This window comes from Fringilla coelebs (genome assembly GCF_963513975.1).
Source record: "Fringilla coelebs genome assembly, chromosome: 1".
Classification (NCBI taxonomy): domain Eukaryota; kingdom Metazoa; phylum Chordata; class Aves; order Passeriformes; family Fringillidae; genus Fringilla; species Fringilla coelebs.
This window is the reverse complement of record NC_140028.1, coordinates 124,469,266-124,491,937: the sequence shown is the minus strand read 5'-3', so window position 1 is coordinate 124,491,937 and position 22,672 is coordinate 124,469,266. Positions and strand designations below refer to the sequence as shown.

The following is a 22,672-nucleotide window of genomic DNA, read 5'->3' as shown; positions in this document are numbered from 1 at the left end:
TGCTAAAAGAAACAGCATAAAGTAAAGAAAAAAAAAAACAACAAAACCAAACAATCCAAGGGCAAAATGAAACAAATGGAAATAACTCAAATACAGTGTTTGATTCCCATGCAAACGTAGGAATCTAGAAGTATTCTGGAAAATATTGCAGAGGTTTTTCTCACTACAGGAACATTAGCAATCCTATATACTGTTTAACTCGTGTATTTTGGAAGTATTTATTCATACCTTTGGCTTAATTTCCTGTCCTTTTAATAAACTAAGCCTCAAATGATTTAGTCATCTCCTAATTCCCTGCAATTGCAGTGTGACCCTTTGCAGAAGTAAACATGGTATGCAGAATAACTCCATACTAATCCAAAGGATATGCCTGAGGTAGCTTTTATATAATACCAGGAATGCTATATCCTTCAGTGTCCAAAGAGGTGGGCAGGGGACAGTGACCACTGTTGGCCAAGGGCTGGAGATTGCCAGGTGAGCATGCCAGGACAAGGCTGAAGAAGCCGAGAGGCCCAAAAGGCCCCTCAGGTTCTGCAGCCTTGTCCTGGCACGTGGCAATGTGGGTGACACAATCATAGAAAGAGCACTGCTCTTTAACTAAGGGGGTCTTAGAAAGGGCTTAAGAAGAAGACCAAAGGACATTTTATCAAGCTAATAGAGTTTTGTGGAGTTTCTGTACATCTTGAAAGGTCTTTGACTTATTTGTGGGAATATTATATCCATTAAATCCTGCTTCATAACTATGAAATTTTAGCTTTAGTACACGAGGGAGTGTAGCAGACACTGAGATGGCCAGAGCCCCATGGCGTATGGAGGCTTAGACATAAGGGAATGCTGAGTCAGAGTAGCTAAGCCTGAAGTCTTTACTTAGGTCCTCCAGGCACAGCTTATCTCTCTGTGACCCCATAGGCCATTCTCCTTAACCCTTACAATTGGTCAGTTTTCAATCTCCCCTAACCCTATATAAGCAGCCACCCTGGCCCATTCTGGCAGAAGAGCTGCCATCGGAACCCTTCGCGAATTCCCTGCAAATAAACCACCGCGGAATCTCCGAGGCTGCCTTCTCTCTCTCTTCGTCTGTTTATGTGGAAGCCACTGCTGGCCGAGCACCTTAGCAAGTTAAGAGCTGAAACTATAAAAGAGCTGAAAATCACTAAGAGCTGATAATCACTGCGCTTGCCAAGGTGGCCAAAGCTGCAGGGCGCTTAGGGCTCGGACACCGGAAGGCTGAGCCTCCGGAAGGCTGAGCTGCCCAGCCCGACACTGCACGCCCAAGGCGCCTTGATCCTGCACTGACCACGCTATCCGGCTAGAAGCGGCCCAGTGGCATTACACAAGGGAGAAAGACAGGAAGAAAAAAAGGAGCTTGGACGGATGTGAAACCTCTGAACCATTTAATGTCTCATTTCTTTTAGGTGGACAGGGCCTTGTAGTTCACCTGCACCGGCTGCTGGCTATCCATAGAGGAACCAGTCACCATGGAGATCCCACAGGCAAGTCTGTGGTGATAAATACATGCCTCTCCTTGCTTCTATCAGTGCGGTTGTACGTTGGAGATTGGAAAAAAATTTGCCCTGACTTTGTGCTCCTCCAACTCTGAACTCATGCTGACATCAACCTACCCATCTGCAACCACTGCAAGGCCATCGCAAACTTCCTTCTAAAGCCTGGGCATCTAATGGTATGACCAATCTTAACATCTTAAAACTCCATAGTTTCAAGCCTCATGAGATACTAAAAACTGTAGCAGACACATACGTCTTCTAGGCAAATTATTTATATTAATTAAATAACTGATATGGTTATTAAAAACTGTTAACTAAACAATATCAAATGTATGCTTAATAACATGGAATTATATATTTCACCATTTAGGCTAACTCTTTTACAGAAATTAGTTATTATTTTAGTAGTTCAAATATGTAAGGCTGTAGAGCTGCTGCCCAATCCTTTAATATTTAAACATGTTGTGCGTCATTGCTGTTAGCAGGAGATATTATTTCATAAAGGAAGGAATTACTTACAGTCATAGAAGCAAGAAGTTCGATGTACAAGTCCACTATTACAGCAAAATGTACAAGTGCATAGCAATTAAGATAGGCTGGTACACGTGGATTGAAGGGAACTTCTTTTCCAGTGATCTGTATAAAGCAAAACAGTTACTTGCCTTCAAGAGTGACCTGCTCTGGCCTGTTGCTCCTTAATATTCTTTACACTTACAAACACAAAAGGAGTGACAGCTAATTGAAGAAAATAATCTACTGTCAAACTTATGTACTACCTAGTTTGAGACAGTTTAACTTTGTGTGTTTGTGCATGCCCACAGCTGAAAAAAAAGGAGAAATTACTGTACTCCATTGAAAAAAATTTGAAAATCTCTTCAGGAAATGAATAATGAAAAAATAACTTAAAAAAACACGCTTTTTCCGTCAAATAAAAAGAAAAAAGCCCCACAGTTAAAACATTCATTTCCTTCAGTTTCTTTTCCCAATTCATCTTCCCCCATGCTTTATGACTGCTAATTTGCTAATTTAAAATAGCATGTGTAGAGTTTTTAACATTGATCCAGTAGCATTAAGAGGCCCAAGTAAATTACACACAACTGAAAGCCTGTGCATGTTCTATTTACCACTGGGATTTCCTCAGGAAGGCCAAGTCTAGGTTTGCCTGGTCCCCAGCCTGGCCCTTTGAATATGACAGAAAGCTTATTGCAGAATCCAGGTGTGGCCCAAAACGTGTTCCAAATATGAGCCAAGGGACGTAACTGAAAAAAAAAGTAAGCAATTTTTCATTGTTCACAAAATAAAGATTAATAAAACATTGCATTTTATTAACATTTAATTTTCAAATAAATGATTTTTCAAACTCTGTGAAGAGAATAAATTAGAAATAGATGAAGACAGTTCAGAAAACCTGGCAAATAGGCAAAAGCAATATGAAGCCCTTGGTTAATTTGGTGAGGATTACAATGACTCCTTCTCAGAGGAAAATCTGCTTTTCCATCTGTGTCCCCTGTAATCACTCCTGAGTATTTAGTGGCATATTGTACAGCTATATTTATGCAGTATGATTTGGTTACTGGGATCTTGAAATGACACACTCTCAGTAATGAAATTACTTAGTATCTGACTGAAATGGATATAATTGCACATCCTCCCACTTTCCAGCCCTGACAGTAAAATTTGTCTTTCTTTGAGATTCCTCCTTGGATGAACAATCATGAAAAGCAAATATGGACTCCACTGTTTCTCATGTTTTTACAGAGAATTTTTACCTATCTTAAGTGAAACCTGAACTAATAAATCTAATAAGCACCACACTAATTAGTTTTCTTTTTTTTATTATATGCTTTTGTCTGTGTTTCGCTATTTATTATTGCACTACAAAACACCTCATTCAGTCCAACACCTTATATATCACTGTTCTAATTATTTGTCAATTTTACTGTTATATATTTTCATGATTACTACAAGCTCTGCATATACTCAATGCAGCGAGTAGAAATAGCTGTCTCATAATGGAATACTGAAGAAATTGTAGATAATGTAATTGACTGGTCAGCAATGCAAGGATGGCCTCAACTGTGCCTAAGAGAGGAGTTTCTTTGGAATATGACTGAATGTTGAAGATATTAGAATCAATGATGAAAACTATAGCACCTGGAGCATGATGGGATCAAATGAATTTACTGGATGCGTTAAGCCATATACAACTTTTGCATCTTCGGCCTCAAATGTTCCTGATGGAGGAAGAAAAAAAAGAAAAACAAACAATCAAATTCAAAAGTATACATATTTTTTCCATTCTGATTTAACATGACAGAGAACACCTTCTTTTACTTACCAAATATCCTGTCCCAGATAATAAGCGTGCCACCATAATTTTTGTCAATGCAGTAAGGATTTCTACCTATAATAAAAATCAATTATGAGACAAGTAATAGGATAAATAAGAATACTAGGAACTGAATTATGAAGGAAAAATAATCATTTGTATCACTTTATAATCTAAAAATAACTTTAAAAGATAGCTAACCCACCACTCCTCATACTTCTACACATATTTCTTTTTTTTCCTTAATAGCCATATGGCTCTCTTTCTGTTCAAATTCAAACATACAAACCCAATGTGTCATGCCCAAAATTTCTGTGAAATTCCGAGACTAAAACCAGGTCAAAATATATTTATAAAAGATAAACTAAAACACAAACAAAAATGATTCCATCAGTTTATACCTAAGAAAATATATGCTAAACACATAAATGTGTAGTTATCTCATTAATATCTGTGAGGTGTCTCTATCCTCTATGTCACATGTCTGATCCTGCACTATTAATTTCAGTGTGAGGAAAACTGATCCTTCTCTGTTTTCTAGGAAATGTATTTGTATATAAGCAGTCCTCTCAAAGTAATGAGTGAAGAAACATTGGTTACACATCCCTAAGTTTGTGGAGATAGTCTGGAGCAACTGCACAGCCCCTGGTCAGCTCCGTAATGATTTAGCTTGACTCCAATCAGCATGAGAGCATTAGTTCAGATTTACAGCTGAGCAAATAAGAGCAGGGTGTCTTCCTGACAATTACCACAAATTTTAAGGACCTCACACTTACAGCACAACCACTGTGGATACAGTGATTGTGAGGATACAATAAACATTGGTAACATCCTCTGCACAAGTAACTCCATTTGAGTCTGTTTCAAACTGTTCCTCCATTCCCCCAATTTCTTTAAAACTTATTTTAAAACTCTGCACACTAAGAGCAGCTAAGGACATCTGTGAAATCCCCTTCTGTGTCTCAGATACATTCATGGCATTTTTCAGTATGCAGTGGAGTTACTAGTACAATTTACACATGCAGTACAATATTGAAGCCCTCTGAATACGGGTAAAAATCAACCATCATGCACTTCCGTGAAGTGAGACCAATAATTCAAACAGGTGAAATCAAATTCCACTAAAATATTTAAAAGTTCTTCTAAGACCTAGCCATGTTTTTCACGTATACAGTGCTTGAATTTGAGTGCAAAAGTGTGTTTGTTGATGATTCAGTAGTCAGAGAAGGATGAGATATTTTTCTATCACTCTTCATACTTAGAAGCATTGAATTTTTTTCTCTAAGTCTTCAAATTATTTAATGTTATCCAGACTTAATTTCTGATCAGTAGTTTATATTAAACATGAAAATGTTTAAATTAAATGTAAATTCTGATTATATTATTTTTAAAACTGTGAAATTTCTAACTGAACACGGACCACTGCTGAAATAGAGGTGAAAATTAAAATCTTTCTGTAAAACTGATTTTACAGAAGAATTTTGGTATATTTCTATTACTATACAAATAGTGACCCTGAGAAAAACAAAAGGAATAAGAGGTTCCACTTTTGTCTTACCATGATGAACTCTGTGATGACTGGGAGTATTAAGTATCCATTCCAGAGGCCCAAGTTTGGTGATAACCTTAAAAAAATAAAGTTTCAATAAACATGAAAATAATGTGTAAGACCAAGAAGAAATAGGGTAATGAAAAGAAGGAAAAGCGAAAGAGAGGATGTTCATCTTCTGGAGAACGGCATAAAAAGAAGTGCAGTATCTTTTTCTGAACCACATCACTGTATTACAATTCCAAACATTTTCATTAAAAAATATTAAAATACAAGTTATAAATGAAATTTATTTTTGATCCAGAAGCTAATTTCTATTGATTTAAAAGTGAATTGTTTTTATCTTTATTCCATGAGAATCTTTGAGAGAATTGGCAATCATGAACTGGTAATAGGATGGAATCACAGGGAAGTGATTGCCCCAGTGTAGTAAGAACCCGGTGAGGCTGCACCTTGAGTACTGTGTTCTGTTTGGGGCCTCTCACTTCCAGAAAGGAAGGTGAGGTGCTGGAGCATGTCCAGAGAAGGGCAAGGGAGCTGCTGAGGGGTCTGGAAAACATATCATGTGACAAGAGACTGAGGGAACTGGGATTGTTTAGCCTGGAGAAAAGGAGGCTTGGAAGGACTTCACTGCTCTCTACCACCCTGAAAGGAGGCTGTAGTGAGGTGTGGGTCAGTTTCTTCTGCCATGTCCCAAATGAAAGGACAAGAGGAAATGGCTTTAAGTTGTGCCAGAGGAGGTTCACATTGGATATTAGAAAAAAAAAAATCACTGGAAGAGTGCTTAGGCATTGGAATAAATTGCTCAGGGAGGTGATGGAGTCAGTATCTCTGGAAAAGTTCCAGAGGCATCCGGATGTGGCACTTGGGGGATATGGCTTAGGGGTCATGCTGGTGACGCTGGGTTGATGGTGGGACTTGTGGGTCTTGAAGGTCACTTACAACCTTGATGATTCTGTGATTCCATACAAATTGTTTCACTTGTTTTTCTTATCCCTATCCAGTGACACTACTTGGGATTCAGTGCAACTCTGTAATACCAGTTTTGCAAACACTTTATGTCTGCAAATAGGTGACCCAGAAACAAGTACACCTTCCCCCTTCAGTACATTAGACTGCCAGTAACCTTCTTTCACTCTGGCACAAATGCATTAATACAACAAACCTGACTGGGGAACTGATGCAAATCAAAATTGCTTTTGGTTTTTTTTTTTTTCTAAGTCAGTTTAACTGGATCAGTTTCTGATTTTGGTCACTATCATGAGTTGGAGGCATGAAGAGACTGCAGATCAGCGTCAATTCATCATGGAGCTACAATATAAGGCAATGACTCGACAGTATAGTAAGACAGCCTTGATCATTTTAGTGCCAACCCAAAATTTATAGAAAGTACCCATTGCCAAAAGCCACCTCCAGTGTTTCAAGTTTTGTCAGAAAATGCTGACAAATTAAGTTTGTGTCAGCAGGCTTTCTGCTAAATTAGGTACTCTCAGCTACTATGGAATTAGAGAAAAGCCACCACTGACTTCAAATTTGGTGCTTTGGTTAGCTCAACAGAAGTGTGTGGAAAAACAAACAAACAAATAATAATTACCAAAATAAAATCAAGTAATAAATTAAATAATAAAACAAAAACAAATAAATAAACAAACAAATAAATAAATGTTTCTGACTAATAATAATGGAAGTATTTTCTTTGAACACAGCAACTATTCTTTAATCCCAAACACAAATCCATCTGTCACAAATTGATACAATCACTGGATGATCAAAAAGCACATCTATTCACAATATATTCTGAAATGGCATCTATTCCCCATGTCTGATTATGGCCATAATGTCTTGCAATTAAAAGGGAGCACGGGGCATTAAACCAGCTAAATAAAAATGCTTAGACCTTAAGAAATGAATCCGAGAATCTATAATTCTTTTCCTTTCAGAAAATTTAATTAGTACATTTAACACTCATGCTGCCAAAAGGGGAGATGTGTAACATAATAATAGTAATGAGATAATAATGGCAAAAAAACCCCAAAAAACAAAGCAAAATTTAGAGGGACTGTCATTACTCATGAGAGCAGATCTATTGATCAAAAAAGGATTTTCATTAATTTAAGGTTTACAGAACAAAATCCTGAAATACAGCACTTACAGTTCTGCAAGTGCAAGTAGATTTAGATTCAAAAAGCAGACGACTTAGGACAGTCCCCAGATGCATTTAAATTGTTATGAATCAGGTGTAGATAATAAAAGGAAAAAGTAACATTTTTTCCATTTTTTCTCCTCAATAACTGCAAAAATAGCATCTACTTAATTGGTTAAGTAGAGAATTTCTGTAATTAAAGGAGTATAGAAATACAAAAATTCTTCATATACAGAGAATGTAATATTTGGACCATCTTTCTCAAAATCCTGCTCACACTTGACTGGAAAAACAGAATCCTGAGACAAGTTTGTTTTGTTTCATTTAAACTCAGAAGCCAAGGACAACATAAGCAGGATCAGCTCTCCCCCAAAATAAGTTCAAGTCTGAAAAGACCACCTAAAGGTAAGAAACGATCCATCATTCCTGCTAGTTCCATTTTCTGCCTTTCTCAAGCAGAACATCCCACTGTTTTAAGATATGTGAGATGTGACCATTAAATTAATTTAATCTGAGACAAATGTTTTGAATTGAACTGCAGCCCAGCACCTGAGAGAGCACTGATTTATCTGAGACCACAACTAACTTTGATCCAGTTGGTTTTAATATAATTTTAGCTCAATATTTTAACAGTTTTTGTAAAAATAAACCAAGTGTGCACTAGGAGAGCAGGGAATCAGTAAGGATTAGCAGAATTCACCTTTATCCTACAGGTGGATTATAACAAAATGTCCTCAGAATGAATACCTTCAGGTCTCAATCCAGCCAGTAGAATTAAAATTTTAAAACTAAAATTCATCCTTTTGAAAGTCTATATATTACATCCTTCTGCTAGAGCAGAACTTTTTGTCTTGGGACTCTCTAAGGACCTCAGGGTAAAACTTTATATAAATTTACAGGCAGAACTTTAAATAAATTTTTCTGTTTAATAATAGTGGAAATATTTTCTCTGGATAATGAAACCGCTCTCACCCTTTAAAAACAGTCTTTCTTTGAGTGATGAAATTTAAAAATCTACTGAAATATCTACTCTATGTCCTAATTAGTGATTGATAAGCAAGCCTATTTTGAATAATTATTCACTCAAGGTCACCTCCATTGCAAAGACATTTTAGCCCCACTCTGACGAAAATATCATCTGAGAGAACAATCATAACCACATGACTTTAAAGCTCAGAGGGGGCACAAAGAGGGTGCAAAACTCTCTGCCTGATGAAGCAAAAATCTAGTATGTTGACATTAGCAATCCATAAATCAGAGCTTTGTCTAAAACACATCAAAAATACTTTTTCACCAGATAGTCAAAATAGTACAGGGTGCTATTTCTAGAAACTTCCTTTGCCATCAGTAGGTTTACTTTTAGATATATAGCTCATTCCTAAAAAAAACCATAAAAAAACTATTGTCAGAGGAAAAACTTTGGTGCCAAAAAAATTATAAATGCATAAATGCTATAAATATAATCATATATCTTTCCAACATACAGAAATATATCACCACTGCAAAGCTGAATTTTGAAAGCTCTGAAGCACTTACATGTCTAACAACATAGCTCTTTTGTTTAAATTTGTTGATTTTTTCTTTATTCTGCCATCTTACCTGGGACAAAACTCCCACAAGCAGATTTTTCCCCTAAGTAAATTGGATAGGATAGCAAGACAATTTTTACCAGACATGATTCTGACATGGTCATGTCAAGCTGACAGGAACTTACTGCAGTCATACTGAAAGAAATTAATTTTGCAAGAACTGACTCATAGCAATACTTAATGTGGTGTAGCAACAGCCCTGGTTCAAAAGAACAATCCAGAGAGAAGAAAGGCAGTGGCAGGTATCCTGCTTACCCATCTACCTTTCATCTGTCAGTTTGTCCTCATTTCTGTGTCTTTATTGTGTCCAGACATTTTCCTTGGAGAATGGCAATTTTAAAGGAGCTCCTAAGCATTCTTTGTAGAAGTAAGCTGGCTTACACTGCAATTACAACCAGTCACCAAAGCACATAGACCACTAAGTTTCAGCCATTCAGACTGAAAAACATTTTCAGCTTACAATATCACTGTATTCAAATTGTTTTCTTAGAGTATAAGCTTTCATGATCACATATAAAAAAAATAAATTAAACTTTTTAAAGAACACCAAAAAAATGTGGTAAGAAGATCAGCTTAGTTTTTATGCTTCTAATTGGGATTTTAGTTTTAAAAAAATCTGCTACTCTATTTTTTGTATCTGACCTTTTTATTAGAAAGTATTCTAAAAAGTAAAAAAACAATAGCTGAAATGTCATTGTTCCATAACCCTACCACCAGTACTTCAAAACTTATTTCATATTACTCAAAAGAAAAAAGGTCTGCTTGTGAATATAAAATATTCTTATTCTATGCATCATCAACTTAAAGTGATTTGGGGAATGGAGCAAAATAGCTACTGATCCCCTAAAAGTTGAAATACTCCAACTGTTGTCCAATGATAACCTTACCTGTATTTTGACCATTATGATACGGGGGATTTACATTTGTGTTTGTTTCCCTGATACAGACAACTACTGTTCTAAATCAACTCCTGTCTGCAATTTTTCCTTTCTCAATTAACACATCATGTGCACCTAAACTCCCATGCCAGTGACCCATAGATGAACTGCAACATTCCAACAAAACTCTTTTCCTGTTTCCTTCATTTTTTAACATCCTATTGCCACAAAAATAATTTTTCACCTGTCAAAATCCTTAGAAATGGCCTCAATAAAGTACCTGCAAATCAAATTTGTAGGCATCACATATATATGTTATAAAAGTTTTTTCCACAAAATATGTATTCTTCTTTCTTTCTTTTCTTTAAAAACCAACGCATTTCCTCTGTTATATTTGGGTATCACTGAACAATAAAGCAGAATTACTGACAATAATTGAAGCAATTCCAAAAGCAGTGTACTGAATAAGGCATACTTAGAAATACTGTTCATGCATTACTGAATAAAATATCCTGGAACTGAAATCTTCAAATATAGATGATAGAAACTAAATGCATTTTTTTTTCCTACAGTAGTCGTTCTTATATAAAGATGTTTCCATTGTGACAGCAACCCCTCGCCTAAAGGGAAAGAACATTATGCAATATCTCTTGTGGCATGTAAGCACCTCCGTTTGCGGTCTCAGAGTTTGTCAGCACCAAGGGAAATCTTTATTGCCTGGTACCTGCACCACTTCAATGTAGTTCTTGTTTAAGTAATGAGAAAAAATCGTGACATGAAATCCAAGGGAAACTTTACATCTTGTGTAACAACTCCTCCTGTCACCACTACCACATGAATCTTTACTTAGCTCTGTTTCAACAATGTTGAAGGAAGGAATGTCAACTGAGTAAAGTAGGCAACCTTACAGTAAAACTATTCGTATATAAAAAGTTCAGGGTTGATTTTTTTTTTCCTTTGAGTATAAGGAAAGCTGTTTGTAGCACAGCATTATTTTCAATATCAGGGTGTTACTGATCTGCAGGACAGTAGAGGGTAAATTCATCCCTGGAGCATCACTACAGAGCACTATGAACTTAACTTTGGGTTTTCTGTTAGACTAGTTGGTAGTAAAACACATATTACAAGTAATTTCCTCATCAAAATCAAGGTAAGATTGTTATTCCTGGTATATAAATCTATATTTCAGACAGCCTGGTGGGGAAATTTTAAAATATGACCTTAATTACATTCCCCAGTAGAGCTGCTGTGTTAATTCAGGACAACACACCCATGTATTTATACAGATGGCTCTGGTGACCAGATTTGCCATGTAAAATCTCTACAGGGAAGCTGAGGAAAGGCAGAACTCCTAGGATATGTGCTCGTCTGCCAGTTTCACACTTTGAAATCCTTGGCAAACTCTGATTTATACACCGCCAACTGTTTTCCTATCTGATTAGGCAGTTTTCTACTCCAGTAAGCATGTAAAATGAATATAGCTGAATTTCCACACTGAAGAGTGAAAAAACAATATTTATAGTTTAGAAATAAAACAAGTGAGAGGAATCAGGCATGTTGGAATCATAAAGAGTTTCATAGAGGGTGAATTTCTGAAAAATCTGGATTGTAGGAATGGGAGGTGAAAGCCTAGTTTTAACGGACAGTCTGGTTTAGGGCATATTTATATAATAAACACACAGACTTAAGAAATGTGTCTATAATAAATTATCTTGAAGGCAGGCTGTTGTCACTTTCCATTGTTTCACACCTCAACCAGGAGGTAAGGTTTGAATCAAATTGGTATCTTACATGAATATTAAGTTAACTGTTTCAACAAGTGGATCCAACCTTTTTGTTTTCTTTATAGGTCCAGTTAAGCCTTGTGGGAAAGGTGAGCACATATAGGAAATTTCAATCAATTTTTCCTCTAAAAATGAAAAAATTTACAGTAACTGATTGGTTTAATTGCAGCATTACAAATAGCAGAGCATGGAGCAAGTCACACTTTCAGTCATATATCAAGTTAAGCATTTTAAACAAACTCCAGGAGAAAAATCACTATACAATTTCAGTATTTTTCAGCAGCCTGACAAATCCATTCTGGCAATTGCAGGGAAAAAACTCAAAAGTCATAAATCAGTATGCCAGCCCTGAAATAAACTAAAATATAGCAAAGTGAGGCTCTTCATCGTCCTTTCTAAACAGATAAAAAACCAGTCAGCAGCCTATACTTTGTGATTTTAACTCAGAAGGGTCTTTCAAATTTTCTGTTGGCTTTGAAGCTATAACTAGATTCTCAATGAGTACAAGCCATGAGAAAAACTCAAGAGCATTATGTGTAATACGTTAAGATGGAAAAAGAGGCATTTTTTAAACAAAGAACAGAATCTCTAACATTATTAATGTGGTATCCTTTCATTATTACACTAAATTTATTTGGTAAATGAGTTGTTTATATTCTTTTTCCAGGACACAGAATGTACTGGATTGTGTTACATCTCTAAGTAGCTCACTTCACTTTTATCTTGCTAATTCTCCAGGGACCAAATAGACAGAAGTGACCTAAATAAAATTCTTTAAGTACAATCTTTAGTTTTAGGGTTTCTGCAGGCAGATTAACAATAGTTAAGCTCACTGTTGCTGAAGTAAACATTTCACAGCTGTTGCCTGCAAGAAGTCTTTGGTGAAAGGAACAGAAGCCAACACTCAAACTCCAGGACTTAACCACTAGGATCCAAATTGCAGTTTCTGATTAGGTTCTTGTCCCATAAACTTTTTATTTCTGGCCTCACTAGCGACTCAGCTTCAACAGGGAGGATTCTTCTGTCTGGATTGCTGCCCATCAAATGCAAACCACCAACATGACCCTAATTATCATGGAACAGCCACTTTTGAATGAAAAAGGCTCCTGCAGGCTGCATGTTGAATTCACAGCAATTGGGTGCACAGCATTATTAAAATAGGAGTTCACACATAGTTAAAATAGGAAGCTCATCCTGACACTACTGAAGTGGAGCATTGGCACTCTGAATCATCACTGAGCTTTTAGGTGCCCAAGGAAGGAACTCCAAACTTCATCCAGCTATGTTTTTCCTGATTATACTGTGCTCAAGCACAACCTACACTTAGCAGGACAGGAACAGTGCGGTCTCTTATGAATGTTTTATTTTCTCTCTCTTTTGTTATTCTTCTTATTTAAAACAAAAAGCAGAGATATATGCCTTATATATCTAGAAAGACAATACTTTTCTCCCCTCATGGGGCAAGTGAAACATGGAAAACTGGAACTTATTTTACAGTTATTGCAAGTATTTGTGTTTAATGATAGTGTTGTCAGCTTTGCCCTTTTCTGCGTTCTGGCAAGTGTAATGATGACAAGACTTTGATCCTACAGGTTGGTCAGAAAATCTAATAATCCCTTTTGGCAGACAGGCTGGACTGAAGCAGCGAGATCTCTTTGTTTCTTGGAATCATGCATAAGTTTTAATGTCTGTATTGCATATATAGCCTATCTGGACCTACAAAGTCACTGTCTGCATTAAAGAAAGTGTGTTTATCTTCCTGGTGTTTTTTGAATTTGTTTTCTTTCACTCAAGAATAAGCGTGTGATTTGAGAGTTTGCAGCAGACAAATAATGAATTTGTGAGTGATAAAAGCATCAGCTATCAGAAATGGGGCAAGAACTTTCTTTTGTAAACCAGAGTTTGGTTGTTTCTGCAAATCAACAAACAGTTCTTTTCCTATTGTTTTTAAAATAATTTCTTGGATCTTTGTTACTGTAAGAAAGTATACAATAGGCTGTGGATGATGTCACCTGTTTCTAGGAATTCCAGTTAAATCATCATGTCATTGAATGTTCACTGACACAATCTTGAACACCAGACTAGGAGAATGGCTGTAATCACCTCTAATTACCTTCATCCCTTTGATCACTTTTAGCAAAAGTCTTCTGAATGGTAAGTTTCTGATTCCTTGTAACCTGACAGCGACAGATGTGTGTGTTTCTAATTTAAATGAAAGGGAACATCAGACAGAGCTGTGTCCATTTTTGGCTAACACGGCCAAATTAAAGGAAAGAAATTCATTACTTCATTAAAGGAAATAATGTACTAGAGTGAAAAAATAAAGGTTTTCTTGGCATATGGTTTTTGAATTCAAAGTGACCTTCTAGAATCAAATTCAAGAGATACTGCAGTTTCACAATTCTACTCAATACATTGGATTATTACTGATTTTATCTTTAACAGATGATACTTTTTAGATTAAGAAAAATCAACAAAAACCCCCCCAACAAACACAAACCAAAACACTAGCAGCAAAACAAAAGCAAAATGACATTTATTATCCTGGCCAGAAGATCAGATCAGTCCACCATACTCTATTTCCAATGTGATCCATTCAATACCGCCTGTATGCCATGATTTTGCAAACACTTTCATGTGTTAAATTTGACTGATATCTTACTGACCTTTTAGGAAATATTCACAGTCCAGCAAACTAATAATGAATAAATATATATACTTTGTAAATATATTATATACAAACAATAAATATATGAATTATAAAGAATAAATATATCACTTTGTAAACCAGGCCCAGAGATAGTTTCCCTCCCAACAAAGCATCTCCTTTTTTAACTGCAAACTATTCAATACTTTCGCTCTTTACCAAAACCTTCCTTCAACTGCACAAATCAACCACAAGAATAAAACTCTTTTCTTTCCAATACATACACTAAAACATGTAACAGTAAAATAAGTTTTTTAATAGTCAAATAAATTTTGTTAGAATGCTTTTTAAATTCAAAGTCTTATTTCTTGAAAATATTATTTTTCTGTTTTGAGAAATGGATTTTAAAACTACTGCAAGTACTTGAAATAGATAAAATAGACTTTGTAACATTATTTTTACTCCTGAAATCCCTTCTTGCTTATTTAAATGAGACTACAGCACACAATGCAGAGAAAATAGGTCCAAGAAAATAGAAAAATAAAATTTGCAAAGAAATAGACCAATCTCAATTGTTAGGACCTGGAAACTGAATATTTTGTCTATTGAATATAACTGAATATTTTGTCTATTGTTTCACACTGTCATTTATCACAGTGTCCTGATTATGATTCTTTCACCCAATTCTTTCACCAACAGACTTTTGTCTCAAACAGCTTCTGCTTGAAAAGACAAATAAGTCCTCTAGAGTTTCAAGAATAGCTTTTGCTATTGATATGATGGTCATCACAGGTGTACTGCTACTTAGAAGAATTTATGTATACTTTTTCAATGTATGCTTTTTATCTATTTTTCTTTATTTTACCTGGTTCCTCAATCTGTTTAATTTCCTTATTGGAAAATTAAGTCAAAACAAAACAGGTTTTTTTTCTGAATCTGGCCATCTTCCTAGGTATGGTCTGATTGATGCAACAATTTAAGGACTGGGCCACAAGAGCTCACCTGAACTCAGGGAGCCCAGATGGGCTGTGCAGGGCATGAAAGCAGGAAGAATTCCCAACTTCTCTCTTCCAAAGCTTTTCCTTAAAGAAAACTGAGCAGAAGCCAAAGGTAAAACAAGACACAGACAAAAACTTAGACCAATACACAATGTGCGTGCGTAAGTGAAAAATATCCTTTTGACAAATACCATACACTTCCTCAGCAAGTTTCAGTTTTACTAATGGGTGTTTTCTGATAAAACCAATTGTATTTTTCCCTATATCTGAAGCAATTTTATGCCTCTCTTTCCAGTCTGCATGAGGTGTTGCTAAAATTATTCCCATTCCTCACCTGTTTTCACCCATGTTATTTCTGGTTAATAGTTGCGCCTCACCTTTTTCTGCTCCCGGAGCTGGATGAGGTAGAAAGACTTAAACAAGAGATGCCTTAAAAAACCTGACTTCTGTGAGTATGCTAAAGGGCAGATCATATTCTTTCCTTAAATTATAAAATTAAACAGAAACCAATACATGTCAAAGATCAAATAGGCAAGGAATAATCTGCTGTTGCAATTACTACCATCAGGGACTGGATCAGTTGATACTTTCTAAATACAGTTTGACATCTCATAAAAATTACAGCTAAACCAACAGAAACTAATTTCTGTTTTTCACAGGTGTCTATCAGGTTATAAACACACCTAACTTATTGGTTGTAATAAATGGATAATGGAAGGATATGGTTTAATATAAGCCATAGACCTTCTGAATCACCTGCGAAAATAAACTGAAATGGAGTATTTCTGTCTGTCAGTAAAAGTCCTGAAACATTCTGTGGCTTTTGAAAAATTAGCTTTTTAGTGCCCTTTGACTAAAGTGTTGTGTTTTTTTTTTTACTTCCCTTATGATCTAGATGAGAATGGTCTGTCTGGTCACAGAAGCATTTCACCCAGACTATTGAAGAGTAGATCTGAGTCATTCAATCGACCTGAACAGTACTGGATAGAACAAAAAATTCTTTTTTTCTTCATTTATTGAGATAAACAGAACCATAGAATCATATAGATTGGAAAAGTGCTTTAAGATCATCAAGTCCAATAGTTCACCCATCACTGTCAAATGTTTTCCTCAGGGGTCCTCTTGGGTAGTCTTTTTTTTTCTTCATTTTTCATTTAAATAAATTACTAGGAGTTTATTTCAATGCTTTGGTGCTACTTAGAGATTTTGAATTCTTGACAAAATCCAATTTCAGATTGTCATGTACATGGTGCAATATTCATAGAATCATTACAGTTGGAAAAGATCTACTACTAGACCATCAACTCCTACCTTTGCTAAACACCACCACATCACTTAACAATAGCACTAAGTGTCATGTCCAGCCATTTCTTGAACACTTCTAGGGATGGTAACTCCATCACTTCCCTGGAAGCCCATTCCAATGCTTAACCACACTTTCAACTAATAAATTTTTCATGATGTTCAACCTGAACCTCCTCTAGCACAGCTTGAGGCCATTTCCCCTGTTTCTGCTACTGGTTGCCCTGGAGAAGAGAATGGCTCCCACATGGCTGCAGCTTCCTTTCAGGCTGTTGTAGAGAGGATAAGGCCCCCCCCGAGCCTCCTCTTCTCCAGGTTAAACTCCCCAGATCCTTCAGTCACTCTCATAAGACTTCTGCACCAGACCCTTTACCAGCTCCACTGTCCTCCTCTGGACAGGCTCCAGCACCTCAATGTCTTGTGGTGAGGGGCCCAGAACTGGACACAGGATTCAAGATGTGGCCTCACCAATGCTGAGTACAGGGTGGCAATCCCTGCCCTGGTCCTTCTGGCCACACTATTGCTGATCCAGGCCAGGATGTCATTGGCCTTCTTGGACACCTGGGCACACACATTGACTCTTGTGCAGCTGCTGTGAACCACCACCCCCATATTCTTATCTGCTTGGCTGCTTTCCAGCCACTCTTCCCCCTGCATGGGGTAGCTGTGATCAAAATGCAAGACCTGGCACTCGGCTTTGCATCTCATATCTCTGGTCTTGGCCCATTGATCCAGGATGCAGTGAAAAAAAAATAGTTGAACACAAATGCGTGACATAAGTCTCAAAGTTGTATTTTCACTCTATCATAAACAACTTTATTAATTTCAGGCATGCCTTTCCTGCATCAATAGTCCATTCTAATAATAAACAATAGTAAAAGAGTCCTGCACCAGAAAAATAGTATAATTTTTATATAAGATTTATAGAGCTTAAAATGCTGTATTATTCTACATAAAATTACAAAAACTAATGTACACCAAGCATGTAGGAAATACAGAAGTCTAAATGAGATAAAACAAATGTATACTTTTGATCTTTATGATACTGTAGTCACAAGGATATATGAGTCACTTGAGTTAAAATAAAATAGACCATGTCTGATCTGCTGGTAGTAAAGCTGGACAAAAACTGACATGAATAATGAGACAGGTCAAAGTTATAACACAGGAAACATCTCTTAATATTTTTTAAAGCAAGACTGGACACATGTAAAATTTAAGTATAGGAAAATACCAGGGATTATATTTGACTATACACTTTTGCTCTAGGCTGAAACATGGCATAGAAAGTTTCAGAAGAGCATGATCATTCTTTTGTAATTACTGAATTTAATTTAAATTTCTTTCAAAACAAAACAACTTCCCTCAGAAACTTTTTCATGCACATAAATTCTTTCCTATTACTTATATACACCTTTTTTTCTTCTATAAAAGAAAAAAAATTCTTTATGCACTTTCCTTTTGAGTCCTGTATAAAAAAACAAACAAACCACCATCTATTAAGCAAGAGAGATTTTTTTTCCCTCCTCTATCTTACTAGATTTTATTTTTTTTTAAGAGAAAGACATGCAGTCAAAAGTCATGAAATGACAATTTCCAAACATCTTTGACTAGTCAATGTGGGCCAAAACTGTATCAGGAAATTGATACTGATGAAAAGCAATAGAAATTTGGAAAAAAAAAATCAATTGCTTCTTCATTTTACAAGCAAACTATTACATTACTGTAAGATTACATTGGCAGAATGGAAATAATGAGGTGTATCTCCCCCAGACCCCTAATGACATGTAACAGCACCCTCCACAGGCTCCCAGAGCTGCAGGGGGATGACAAATATCTGCTCTCAGAGCAAGGGCTAGCAGGATGCTGTTTGCTATAGAACCCCTGGCTACAGCCCTGAACAAACTCGGTATGTTAGTAAACTGAAAGAAAAAGAGACTTGAAGAAAGGATTTTCATATTAATAAAATCTGTGTAAGAAAACTAGGATCATTAAAATTCAGAAAAGGACCATTAGAAAAAAAAAAAAGAGCAGCAATAGCATTAAACAGTTAAATTGTGATAGCTATTGCAAAGAAAACCCAGTATAATGGTGAAGCATCATATTAATTTCACCAAAAATATAGGGTAACATAAGCCTGAATGGCTGATACCATTTCCCTTCCTCTCCTTACTTTTTTTCTGTCAATGCCTTGCCCTTGAGAGCAGGAAATCTGCTAATACATGGTGTAACCCTATTTCTATTTCGACATAATTTTTGACCTTAGAGCATGACTCCAACATATTTCAACCGATTTCAGCTGTGCTATAAAATCAACAATATCAACATTAAGAATAACTTCCCTTGTAAGCAAAGTTCTATGAGTGGATCAACTGGATTAATACAAAAGATCCATTGTTTTTCTACCAGCACAATAATTTAATAGTAAAGAGTGCTTATCTTTTCATTGAGACTGAAATTCATTCTTGTTTAGACTAGTGTCTAAACTCAGCACATTGCACATATGCTATGGAAATTCCTTTTAAGCCCTATGAAGGATTTAGCACTTTAGAAGGATGTAGGCAATTCATAAGCCTCTGAAATTCACTTTAGAAACTCAAGACGTGCACTGTGGCACCAGTGCTGAGATTCATTGAGTTACTACTACACAGCAGAATGTCAGAAACCTCTCAGCCAAGGAAGAGGTGGCATCAAACACCAGAGAAGACACAGATGAGGCATATCATAAGTTTTTAGCGGCAGAGCACACTAAAACTAATTTGTAGAATGTAAAGCATGGTAAAAGAAACTTTGCTACCATATGAGGCCTAGTATTCACTTGGTATAGTTTCAAAGAGTGCTTGAATTTTTTCAAAATATTTTAAAAAGCTTAAATGTGTATTGCTTCAGTTTATGCCACTTCTGGTGATGTGTGTGACATTTTATCTAAGCCTATCCTATTCACATGGTGTTTTAGATCATTAGACATATGTTAATGATTTTAGAAATATGTCCAACAGAAACAAAATGTCAACAATCAAAGTTTGCTATTGGTCCACTATAACTATCTCACTTTTAGTTTTTAAATTTTTTTTTAATTAAACACATAGAAAAAAATAAAACACCTAAAATATCAGATGAAGAAAATAAAATTCCCAAATAACTGTCCTACATATTGCATTGTGAAATTAGAGACGAAAAGGCACCTGTCTGGGCAGAATAAACAAAGGAGTAAGTGTCATAGAAATAATTAGCCCACAGCCCACCTGGGGCTACTGAGAAATATGCTACTGACTTGTTACATAAAGTACCTTTAAACACCTCTATTGTAATGTAAGGAAGAAGGCAAAGGCCGTTGAACTACCTGAGAAGTGGAAAACATCTTGCTAATTACAGTGTGTTATTAACCATGTATGTATGTAAACTAGATATGGTCTATGCACTCACAAAAGAGAAATGAAGGGGAGTAGTCATAAACAAATAGTCATCAGATAATCACAGAGCATTTTTTATCTGCGAATTACGTGCATTAAGAAAGAAACAATATCTGAATTTAGTTGCAACTCTAAATGATCTTTTAGAAGCGCTGACTTTTGGGATATTTTCCCCTTAAATATTTATCCTAGAAATGAAATCAGCTTCAGTATCTGCCAAAAATATTTAATAAGCTGCAAGATAGGAAAATACAGTATTAAAATAGCAAAAAGTTTTGATTCCTTACAGTTACCTTTTTTTTCTAAATCTAATTGGGACCAACTGGCCTCATTGCTTCTTATAAACTTAGCAATATATATTCAGAAAAAGGAATAAAAATGAACAGATGTTTCTCCTTAAAGAAGTCAGACAAAGATTTTTCGTACACAATAAATCAGCTGCTAGTGGATTTCCAAGACACTGCTCCAGGCTAACTGTTTAGGTATGGCTTAAAAACCTTCTTTACCTCTGTATGTATCCAAAACTGGTAAAGCAGATTAAACTGTAAATGAACAGCAAACACCGAAGGGGGAATGAAAAGAGCCATGGGCAAGTTGAACATCTGAAAAATGAGAAAGAAAACACACATTAGATATATAATTCTAAACTCATGATGATATAATGAAGTACTATCAGGAGCTCAAAGCACTGCACAGTATAGTTGCTTCCTCTAACGCATCCATAATGCAGGCATTACATAGTGCACATAGATAAGGATTATTATGTTACAACTTGACATGCTATAGCAAATGAGACACAAATTGATCCAAAAGAGATTTGCCACAGGCCAAACTGAGCAAGTAGAAAATCCAACATAAGAATTCATAAATTCTGATATTAGGTGTTTAGGCTGTGTACTATATGGAGCAGACAGCAACACAGCCTTGACATTAAAGGTTGCCATATATGGAAGAATTATCCCAGATTAAGCAAGTTGCAAATTTATAACACTATAGCTTTTCCATCCAAACTCCCTATATAAGCACCATGAGGGTAAGACACCTTATTTGGCTTTCCAAGTTAATTATAATTCTCACCTTAACTTTCTCATGGCATCTCCCATAAAGTCCCAATATATTGCTGAGTCCTAAAAACATGCTAGCATGAAAAAAGTATCAGAAAACTGTTTACTTGGGAAAATCACAATTAATTGCTTAACTGGCTGAGCAATAGAATAAAACTTATAAGACCTTCATATGTTAAAAGTCAGGCAGCTTTCTTCAGAAAATGGAAGACCTTGAAAGATCTTTCTATTTTCCCTTTTACCTGACATTGTGTTATATCACCTGCATTGAAAAGGTAATACTTCTCTAAAATACAGAGATTTTTCCTAAACTAAACAGTAGCAGAGGTAGTTTCAAAACTTTAAATCTCTTTAGCACTCAGGGAATATCTGTTGGGCCAACAAGAGCTCCCTGTGAAACACAGGAAAATCAGATAAACATATTCCCAAATTATTCCTGTCCTTTTCACAAAAAATCAAATCTTTTAACATCCAGGAAGGCAGTCCAATTGCCATGACAGGCCTCCTGGACCAGGAATTCCTTTAGTGTAGGTCTGGACATAGTATGTAAAACCAGTATTCTCTGTTTTAGTCAACAGGGCTGCCCAATAGATTAGAAGTCACACTGCGGCCATGAAACAGCAGCACTTCCACCCCAGTGATGTGACTGATGCTCTCAAGTAAGTTACTACAAACATCTCACTGTGACAAACCAGTGGAGGACTAGGACCTTGCAATATCAGCTTTGTCTCCTGGCTTCAACACCAGACAATGTCTGAAACTAGCACAAAACCCTGAAGCCATTGCAGTATCACCTGGCAGGGCTGCGACAGCTGGGATTTCAAAATCTGCATTTAAAGGCTTCATGGATCACAGCTGCCCCACAAATTACCTATAGGGTGTTTCTGTTTCTGTCTTGGAAGCTGCTTTCCAAGAAGTAAAAGAATTAAAAGGTAATAGAGGGGGACTAAGTTTCTGTCTAATGGCATGATAACTGCAGGATTTTTTTAAAAAAGGAATGGAGAGGAAATTGATTAAAAAAAGCCCCAAAAACCAAACCAGATGGTTTTCAGATTGTTCATGGAAGTGGTTACAGGATTGAAAGCAGGGTTAAAAAATTATATGCTTTTGCCCTAAAAGTTTCAGAATCAATTTGGTGGTATTTACAGATGACTCAAAGGGGAAAAAAGGATCATCTTCATATTTATTTCCTAACTTACTTTACACAAGAATACTAGGATTTCCCTGCTAAGTGGTGGGATGAAGGAAATTTTATATAAATCTATAGGTAAATTTGAAACTGTCAAAGGAGAATGCTTTACTAACTGCCTCACATTTTCTTGCAGTGTAAGCTTTATTTTGCACAGAAAGGATTTTAAAGATCATTTACAGAAGTGGAACTCATAGGGAGAAATGAAAACTTCTCCCATACCAAGAATTGACTTTTCCTATTTGTGGTTCCACTGAAACAAGAAGAGCAATCTCAGGGAAA

The 22,672-nt window shown here is 36.1% G+C and overlaps 1 protein-coding gene across 1 annotated transcript in view; it reads right to left on the bottom strand.

The window, feature by feature from the left end:
• Positions 1 to 22,672, bottom strand: part of AGMO (alkylglycerol monooxygenase) — a 187,809-nt gene that overhangs the window by 84,912 nt on the left and 80,225 nt on the right. Inside the window, exons 5-10 of the mRNA XM_084206708.1 lie at positions 20,644 to 20,739; positions 5,393 to 5,459; positions 3,844 to 3,909; positions 3,660 to 3,739; positions 2,630 to 2,764; positions 2,025 to 2,141 (exon numbers count right to left, since the gene is read on the bottom strand). Of these exons, the coding sequence (XP_084062834.1) occupies positions 2,025 to 2,141; positions 2,630 to 2,764; positions 3,660 to 3,739; positions 3,844 to 3,909; positions 5,393 to 5,459; positions 20,644 to 20,739 (561 nt within the window). The remainder of the gene's footprint in view (positions 1 to 2,024; positions 2,142 to 2,629; positions 2,765 to 3,659; positions 3,740 to 3,843; positions 3,910 to 5,392; positions 5,460 to 20,643; positions 20,740 to 22,672) is intronic.